Below are 8,427 nucleotides of genomic sequence, written 5' to 3' on the forward strand. Positions count from 1 at the left end.
GTGCAAGTTATGACGTTTGTAACTTGCACTCAAATAAATGTTGAAAAATAACACTTTATTATTATTATTATTTATTTCGCTTGCCTTTTGACGACACTCTCGCTGTCACTGGACTTGTTTGTTGCTAAATAAAGCATTTATGCTGTCGGAAAACCAATAAAATGAACAAAACGGTTTGAGCTTTTTTTTTCTTCCCCTTCCAATATTCAAGATTTTTGAAGGGGGGGTGACATAACATGAAAATAAAATTTGTAACGGCCTTATTTTATTTTAAAAAAGATTTCTTAGATGAGGACAATATGAATTCCTGGAAACGATCTGCATATTCTGAATGAAAATCTGGCAGCTCTGGTGGATAATGGAAAACCCGTTTCAAGAAGGATTTTCACAGGATGAATCTGTGAGTTCATTTGTTTAGGTGTTTGTTTGAATTCGGGTTATTCACGTTGAAAGAAATTTTAAAGGCTGTTCGCACCTACGTGAACACTCATATGTAATTGTCAAAGTGTGCGTGATGACAAAAGCAAAAATTTTCCTTCCTTCTTTTTCGCATGCAAAAACCAAACAAATACCAGCAACACCGTCAACGCGAATGGTTTGGATTGTCGATCAACTCGGTGAAGGTGTCTTCGAATCGAGCTAAAAATGTCCCGCCGGTTGGCCAAACTAAACCCGTATGAGCTGCACAAGCACCTGATCAACGAGTACGTTTTAACCAAACCGGGCACTACGCGGCACCTGCAGCGAGATTGTTCCCGGGACAAAACAGATCACGATGTTATTCGGGAGAACCACCGCTTCCTGTGGGACGGCGAAGAAGTGGACTCGTGGGAAAAACAACTGGCTAAGAAGTACTACGACAAGCTGTTCAAGGAGTACTGTATAGCCGATCTAAGTCGATACAAAGAAAATAAAGTAAGTTTTTATTATAAATTCTAGGATATTGTTCAGAATAATTTTTGTAGGTGGCAATGCGCTGGCGGATTGAGAAAGAAGTTATTGCCGGTAAGGGTCAGTTTACATGTGGCAACCGAACTTGCGAGGAGCGAGAAACTTTGCGAAGCTGGGAAGTTTACTTTGCCTATCAGGAGCACGAAACGCGGAAGAACGCGCTAGTTAAGTTGCGTGAGTAGATGAAATGTGACTATAGTTTCCAGACAAACTGGTTCAGCTTGATCGGTTCTACTTCAAGGGTTGTGCCCAAAGTGTTCGGATAAGTTGAACTATCATTCCAAGAAGCGGGAAATCAAACGACTGAAGAAACGGGAGCGAAGTAAACAAGCCCAGAGATGCGATTTCGAAGCAGTCGAACCGGAGCGTCTGAAACGCACAGAAACGGGCGATGGCCAGGACAAAGGTTCAACAAATTTGAACGAAAGTGGGCAGAGCTCTGACGTGGTGGGTAATGATCCAGGGGATCAAAGTGGTATACCGAGTTCCTCTTCGTCCTTGATGGAAAATTGCTGGACAAAAGGTAAGCTATTTTACGATTACTTCTGATGGTGGCAGTTCTATTCTAAAGTTACTATATTTAATTCTCTCAGGTCCCGATTTGGAAGAAAAATCTCGAGAAGAGGAGTTTGATGATTACTTAGAGAGTTTACTTTTGTAATTTTAATTGATCTAAAGACGTTTTTTATATTAAAATCCCTCTTCCTCAAGCAAGTGAGTTCTCTCATGCAGTAGTAAGTGCCTCCGCTTAGTAAATTCTTTTCCGCACTTTTCGCAACAGAAATCCGTTGCTCCATTGTGTAGCTTTCGATGATCAAGTAGGGAATAAATGCGACCGAAATCCTTTCCACATATATCACAGGAGAACCGTTCTGCCGTCGCATCGTGCACTTTGAGATGTGTTTGTAGGTCTCTTCTAGCGGCAAAATTCTTGTCACAGTGGTCACACTGAAATCTTCCGATATTTTTATGCCGCTGCAGATGCGATGCGTAAGTCGAACGTGATTTCAGAAATGTGCCGCAGTGTTCGCATTTGAGCTTCTGCTGCCTGTGGCAGTCCAGATGCCGTTGGAGTTTTCTCCACTCATTGAAACGTTTGGAACAGGTATCACAGACTAAGCTGCAGTTGGCTTCATTGGGACCAACCAGCTGGCTGGGGTCCGGCATGGACCCCACAAATAGATCACTTATCAGAACCTCCTGGCTGTCTACTGGCGGGACCGATCGCTACAAATACACAGTGAAATAACAGAAATTTGGATTTATGCGTTTTATGTACCTCACTGTCAAGCTCTGACTGGTAAGGTGGAATCTCCTCACTCCCTCCTATGCTATCAATGGACATTTCATTGCAAATTTCTTGAACAGGTAAATTACTGGTCATTGCTATCTGGGAAACTAAATTCAGCACAGATTTCAGATTGAAGTTTTTATTAGAGATCCTCAGAGGGAGAGATAAGCGATGAAAAAAACCGCTAATAATAAATAAAGTGCATCACAAAAACCGTGAAGGTGTTAAATTTTATGTTTATGTTTAATTTTATATACTTTCATCATTAATCTGTAGACCATACAAAGGGTTAGTGAACCACCAGTTAAAAATCACTGTGATGAAGCAACTTTGGAGCATTCTCAATTCATGTTTTTAAAAAAATATTAAAAATAAATATATTTTTCATTGAACCTTATTGCTATACCTTCCAATGTGTTACCTTCCTTGTTCGTTTGGCTCGAATTTTGACGTGTTCGTTTGGCTCACAACACTCTCTTCGCATATCTCTCCCTCTGAGTATTGCTAGTTTTTATTACATACTAGCTGATACCCGGTCCGCATTGCTGGCCGCCATAACGCTCTGTGTTTAAATTTATTCATTTTGGTTAGAGATAATTTTAGCATTGTCTTATCCCTTAGTTTTTTACAAATAAAATTTTCACAAATTTTAAGCAAAACATTCTGTCTCACATCCTGTATATGTTTTTTTTTTTAATTTGCAGGGCCATGTTAAAAGGTATGTAAATCATTTGTGGTGGTAAGCTAGTTGAAAAATAGTAAAAGTTTCTCTTCCAGCTTAACAGCGCTTCTGAGATAAGGCAAAGCCATAGAAATTACAATTTTTGGTCAAAAACTCTATTGAGTTTTTTTTCGAACTAAATTTTTATTTTTAACAACGGCTTTTACTCGTTAAAATTCAAGTTCATTAAGCATGTGGCAGCAGGGGAAGCGAAAAATAAGCTAACTGGAAATATGAAACAGATTTGGATTTTTTTTTGGATTGGTCCAAATCATATTTCCAGTTCGCTTGTTTTTCGCTTCCTCTGCTGCACACATTGTCTGAACTCTATTGAGTCTTTTTGAAATACAGAGACACTCACTTTTATATAAATAGATCGAACATTTTATTTCACGGAAATTTGTAAGGGCGAATTTTTGACGTTTTACTTTGCCTCTAGTATGTAAACAAATGTCATCTCTGTAGAAGGAAAAAATACATTTTCGAAACTTTACGCTTAATAAATTTTATTTTCCTTCGCAAGAATGGAAACTATGCCCAGTAATAAACACAAACTATCGGATACCGATCAGAGTTGCCGCGAGACAATAGATTTAGACAAGCAGGTTTGATAAATTCTATAATAATTCAATCGAAATCACATTTTCTGTTATAAGTAACAAAAGTAAACAATCCCGAAGGAGAGAAAATACGACCAGCCTTGCGCCAGGCAGAACCAACAGTTCATTTGCTAAAAAGTCTCTTGATCACAGCTGATTAGGGCTGATTAGTACATTTAACAAATATTAGTAGTGGGTGTGGCAAAAAAAAATAAATTTAACATCTTTTAGGCCTCTCCCCCGCCGATGCTGCCAGCGCACGGCCTCCAGTCGATGTTCGAAACGATCGACTACCTGATTGTGCACGATGGTTACCAGTGTGCAGCCTGTCCGACGGAGAGACGTCGCAGTTTTCCGGATATGCCCGAACTGCGACGACACATGGTGAAGCACGTTAACGGGGGACGCACCACCGGGCGGCACACAGAAATTCGCTGCAACCACTGTAATCGGACGTTCGAACGAGTCGACAACTTGCGCAAACATCTAATGGAGGCGCTAAACAAAGAGTACGGTCAGCCTCCGAAGGTAGAAGACGACGATGGATCCGAGAAGGATGTTGAACGACATATTGCCAGCGAAGCACCGGTAAATTACATAATCAAAAACGGCTGTCTGACCTGTTCGGTTTGCGACGCTGAGTTTGGAGTGCCGACGCGGTGGAACAAGGAAAAGTTTAAAATGCACGTCGGCAAAGAGCACTGGAAAACCCCCGCCTATCGGTGTGACGAATGTGGTCGTAGGTTTATCGACCCTGGAACGCTGGAAAAGCACATGAAGCAGCACGTGGAACTGATCGATGTGGGCTGGATGGGTAACAGGTTTCTCTGTTATAAACTGTTCTTAGCATGCTGAAAACTTTTATTTATAGGTACGAAACCATCCACTTCTACTAGTACAAAAACCGAACGCGACATTGATTCCGACTCAGATGATGCTATGGACTCCAAACTGTTCGATGAAAGCATGAAACTCGCAGTTGAACTGGATGAATTGCCGGCACCGGAAGTACACATCAAGGTTGAACTGGAAGACGAGGAAAACCCCTTGCTGGTTGAAGATACCAACGTGGAAGATTCCAATAGGTGTTTTGTTTCATTCTTTAATCAATCACAAAAAGGATGAAAAGTTTTCTCCTTGCAGTTCATCCGTCCACTCAGGCTCAACTTCCAGTTCCAGCTCTGAATCAGACTGTAACGAAAAGTCACCCAGGAAGAAAGAGAAATCCACAGTGAAATCTAAACTAAAACATTTCAAGAAAAGAAAAAAGGTCGCATGTCGGAAAATTCCTGGGGCTAAAGATGGATCTATCATCCTGGCTTGCAACCTGTGCGACGAAGGTTTCCTGCTGCAGAAGCTACTCGATCGCCATATGGTGCAACAACATGATGACCGAGAGCGCCCCTTCAGCTGCTCGTATTGCGCCAAAACTTACATGACCAATGGAAACTTGCAGGAGCACATTCGAATGGTGCATACGGGGGTAAAGTTTCCCTGCAAAGAGTGTGGGGTTCAACTGTCAACCAAAAGTTCTTGGAAGCGGCATATTAAGGGTCACACGGAAGAAGGTTTCGGTTGCCATCTCTGCACAGAAAAATTTTCTTCGCATTCTGTGCTGGCAAAGCACAAACGACGCGTTCACGATAAAGTGGCAAACCACTTTATTTGCGTGGATTGTGGCAATACGTACGACACGAATGCAGCCCTCCGGGAGCACAGGATTTCGCACACTGACGAGCGACGTTGGGAGTGTGATGAGTGTGGTATGAAGTTCAAACGAAATCACAATCTAATAAACCACCGGAAAATACATTTGGTCGAGAAAAGAGTAGTCAAACTAAAATGTCAAGACTGTGAAGAGGAGTTCCCCTCTAAATCAGCCCTAGCTAGTCATCGATCGATTCATGGCAAATTTTGCTGTCGATTATGTTCTCGTACGTTCGATTCTATAAGCGACCTACTGCAGCACCGTCGAGAGGAGCACAAAGACAGCGTTAAGGATACAGCTGTCAATTGCCGTACCTGCCATAAACGGTTTGCCGACCAGGAGGAACTGTTGAAACATCGCGAAGAAGAGCATCCGCAGGAGGTCCCGATAGTGTGTAACATTTGCAAGGCTACCTTCATCTCGACGGTTGCTCTGCGAGCTCATCAGCGTGAGCACCAGCGGGTGATTCTCTACAATTGCCCCAACTGCCCGGAAACGTACAATTCCCAGCTGCTACTGGAAACGCACATAAAAGAGCAGCATGCCGACTGTAAGAACCATGTTTGTGATCTCTGTGGCAGCGGTTATCCAACGCGCAAGCAGCTGGTATCGCATTTAGGTAGACACCGGAATCCGAATAGAAAGAAAACCTCCAACATACCTGGACATTTCATGTGTGACATTTGCGGGAAGGAGTTTAATTTCCGTGTTACTTTGAAGCGACACGTGATCAATTTCCACGATAATGACCGGAAATTTCAGTGTCATGTGTGCGAGAAAGTTTTGCTATCGTCAGAAGGATTGAAGCTGCACCTGAGAAGCCATTCGGAGGATCAGCTGGTTGGGAAGAGTTTTTTTTAATTTAAATCCAAGTAACTGACATCGCTTTCTTCCCCCAGGTAATGTGTGAGCTGTGCGGCAAAGGATTCTCGCAGCCGTACCGGTTGCGAGAGCATATGACACGCCATGCACGGGAATCCAACGAACAGCGCTGTCGCATTTGCAACCGGGCCTTCCGCGATCCGGCCAAGCTGGAGCTGCACCTGAAGTCACACAGCGGTGAAACGGAGTTCTGCTGTGTACCTTGTCATCGTTACTTTGCCACCGATCGACACTATCGGTTGCACGTAAAGCGAATGCATGAGTCCGGAGCGACCTGTCCGGTTTGTGGCAAGGTTTTCCCTACGGAGCGGAAGATGAAAAGTCATACCCGCATTCACGACAACCCGCACTTGTTCGAGTGTCCAAAGTGCTTCGTCTGTATCAAGGAGAAAAAGCACTTCGATCGGCACATGAAACAGCACGACAACGAAGGCATCCGGCTACCATGTGCCTACTGTCCGCTGACTTTTTCGATGCCGAAAACCCGACGAATTCATGAGGCACGCTTGCACGGAGACGAGCAGAAGGATGAAACCGTGATAGGGGTAACGTCGACGGACGGAACAGTGGAGACGACGGGAATCAGTCCGAAGCAGGAATCGGTAACCGATATCATTCCAGTAGATATAAATGTGAGTTTTCCTGCCGTTCTGATGAGGGATGACGAGGTTAGTGTCGGTTAGTGAGTTTTGTGTAAAGTTTTACGTGTATAATATATTGTGGAGTACCTAGTATTGTTTTCTTCTGATAAATTTCTCTGCCTTTGAAATTCCCAATGTCTCAATATACCTAATTTGACTGCCACCACGAATAAGTTTCTTGAAAGCACCCTCGAATATCGACCCTAGAAAACTTTTAACTGGTCATCTCATGCAGTGCAAGACATATTTCTAGATTTACATCGAAATAAATGAAAATAAATTCCACAATTGGCGACAATATAGAATACTTACTTACTTTGTTGGCTAACGGACCGTTTACCGGTCTAGGTCCGAACGAATTAGAGATGTTCAGCTTCTTCTGTCTTGGGCGACCGCCGACCAGTCTCCTCGTACACCAGCAGATCGTGCATCTTCTTCCACCGCGCACATCCACCGCGTGCGAGGCCTACCACGGAGTCGACGGCCTCTTCCTGGTTCTCTACTGAAGATAGTTTTGGCGGCTCTTTCGTCAGGCATCCTGGCTACATGTCCAGCCCACTGAAGCCAGCTCCGCTGTATTACCTTCACTATATCAGCATGTTTGTATAGCTGGTACAACTCGTGGTTCATGCGTCTGCGCCACACTCCATCTTCTAGTTTATCGCCAAGTATCGATCGCAGAACTTTACGCTCAAAAACTCCGAGTACTTGTCGATCACCTTCCTTCAGCGTCCATGCTTCATGTCAGTAAAGGGCCACCGGGAGTATCACGTCCTATACAGCGCTAGTTTTGTGCGAGTTTGCAAACTACGGGACCTTAGCTGGTTACGCAGTCCGTAGAAAGCCCTATTCGCAGCTGCAACTCGTCGTTTCACTTCACGGCTCATATCGTTTGCACATGTCACAAGCGTACCAAGATAAACGAATTCGTCAACCACTCCAAATCGTTCCCCATCTATCTCCACCTCAGCACCAACACCACGGGGACTCCCACGCTCTCTGCCAGCTACCATGTACTTCGTTTTGGCAGAGTTAATGACAAGTCCCAATCTCGCTGCTTCTCTCTTAAAAGGTACGAAAGCCTCCTCCACGGCCTTACGGTTGATACCGATGATATCGACGTCGTCCGCAAAACCAAGAAGCATGTGAGATTTCGTGATGATCGTACCGTTTCTTTCCACATTTGCTCCTCGTACTGCACCCTCAAGAGCGATGTTAAACAGTAAGTTGGAGAGCGCATCCCCCTGCTTCAGTCCATCCAACGTTACGAACGCGGCTGATGTTTCGCCAGCTATCCGCTCGCACGATTTTGATCCCTCCAGTGTCATACGACTCAGCTTAATTAGTTTCGTAGGAAAACCGTGTTCCAGCATGATCTGCCCCAGCTCGTTTCTTTTCACTGAGTCGTATGCCGCCCTGAAGTCCTCAAACAGATGGTGAGTCGGTAAGTTGTACTCCCGGAACTAATCGAGGATCTGTCGCAGGATGAAAATTTGATCGGTCGTGGAACGCCCCTGTCGAAAACCAGCCTGGTATTCGCCAACAAAGGATTCCGTTAACGGTCTCAATCTGAAGAACAGGATACGGGAGAGCACTTTATATGCGGAGTTGAGCAACGTTATGCCTCGATAGTT

The 8,427-nt window shown here is 44.1% G+C and overlaps 3 protein-coding genes across 3 annotated transcripts; 2 read left to right on the plus strand and 1 right to left on the minus strand.

Annotated features, from left to right (window-relative positions):
- Positions 1 to 417: 417 nt before the first annotated feature.
- LOC129722437 (protein FRA10AC1 homolog) lies at positions 418 to 1,665 on the plus strand. Its single transcript, XM_055675888.1, has 4 exons — positions 418 to 915; positions 966 to 1,125; positions 1,193 to 1,474; positions 1,545 to 1,665. The coding sequence occupies exons 1-4, from the start codon at positions 646 to 648 to the stop codon at positions 1,610 to 1,612; spliced, it is 780 nt and encodes a 259-aa protein (XP_055531863.1). The 5' UTR covers positions 418 to 645; the 3' UTR covers positions 1,613 to 1,665.
- Positions 1,510 to 2,431, minus strand: LOC129722438 (gastrula zinc finger protein XlCGF67.1-like). The gene is made up of 2 exons (XM_055675889.1): positions 2,231 to 2,431; positions 1,510 to 2,178 (listed from the first exon to the last, which is right to left on the minus strand). Exons 1-2 carry the CDS (start codon positions 2,333 to 2,335, stop codon positions 1,642 to 1,644), a joined length of 642 nt encoding a protein of 213 aa, XP_055531864.1. The 5' UTR covers positions 2,336 to 2,431; the 3' UTR covers positions 1,510 to 1,641.
- A 953-nt stretch (positions 2,432 to 3,384) lies between these two features.
- On the plus strand, positions 3,385 to 6,904 carry LOC129721771 (zinc finger protein 665-like). The gene is made up of 5 exons (XM_055674702.1): positions 3,385 to 3,568; positions 3,794 to 4,376; positions 4,434 to 4,647; positions 4,706 to 6,110; positions 6,170 to 6,904. The coding sequence occupies exons 1-5, from the start codon at positions 3,488 to 3,490 to the stop codon at positions 6,833 to 6,835; spliced, it is 2,949 nt and encodes a 982-aa protein (XP_055530677.1). The 5' UTR covers positions 3,385 to 3,487; the 3' UTR covers positions 6,836 to 6,904.
- Positions 6,905 to 8,427: the final 1,523 nt, after the last annotated feature.

Source organism: Wyeomyia smithii, chromosome 2, assembly GCF_029784165.1.
Source record: "Wyeomyia smithii strain HCP4-BCI-WySm-NY-G18 chromosome 2, ASM2978416v1, whole genome shotgun sequence".
Taxonomy (NCBI): Eukaryota; Metazoa; Arthropoda; class Insecta; order Diptera; family Culicidae; genus Wyeomyia; species Wyeomyia smithii.

Excerpts from the sequence above, each read along its gene's own strand:
- LOC129722437 (XM_055675888.1), top strand. The coding sequence starts at position 646 with ATGTCCCGCCGGTTGGCCAAACTAAACCCGTATGAGCTGCACAAGCAC. Across the intron at positions 1,126-1,192 it reads GAACGCGCTAGTTAAGTTGC|GGTTGTGCCCAAAGTGTTCG; the intron begins GTGAGTAGATGA and ends TTCTACTTCAAG. Across the intron at positions 1,475-1,544 it reads GGAAAATTGCTGGACAAAAG|GTCCCGATTTGGAAGAAAAA; the intron begins GTAAGCTATTTT and ends TAATTCTCTCAG.
- LOC129722438 (XM_055675889.1), bottom strand. The coding sequence starts at position 2,335 with ATGACCAGTAATTTACCTGTTCAAGAAATTTGCAATGAAATGTCCATT. Across the intron at positions 2,179-2,230 it reads AGTCAGAGCTTGACAGTGAG|CGATCGGTCCCGCCAGTAGA; the intron begins GTACATAAAACG and ends GTGTATTTGTAG.
- LOC129721771 (XM_055674702.1), top strand. The coding sequence starts at position 3,488 with ATGGAAACTATGCCCAGTAATAAACACAAACTATCGGATACCGATCAG. Across the intron at positions 4,377-4,433 it reads GATCGATGTGGGCTGGATGG|GTACGAAACCATCCACTTCT; the intron begins GTAACAGGTTTC and ends TTTTATTTATAG. Across the intron at positions 4,648-4,705 it reads AACGTGGAAGATTCCAATAG|TTCATCCGTCCACTCAGGCT; the intron begins GTGTTTTGTTTC and ends TTCTCCTTGCAG.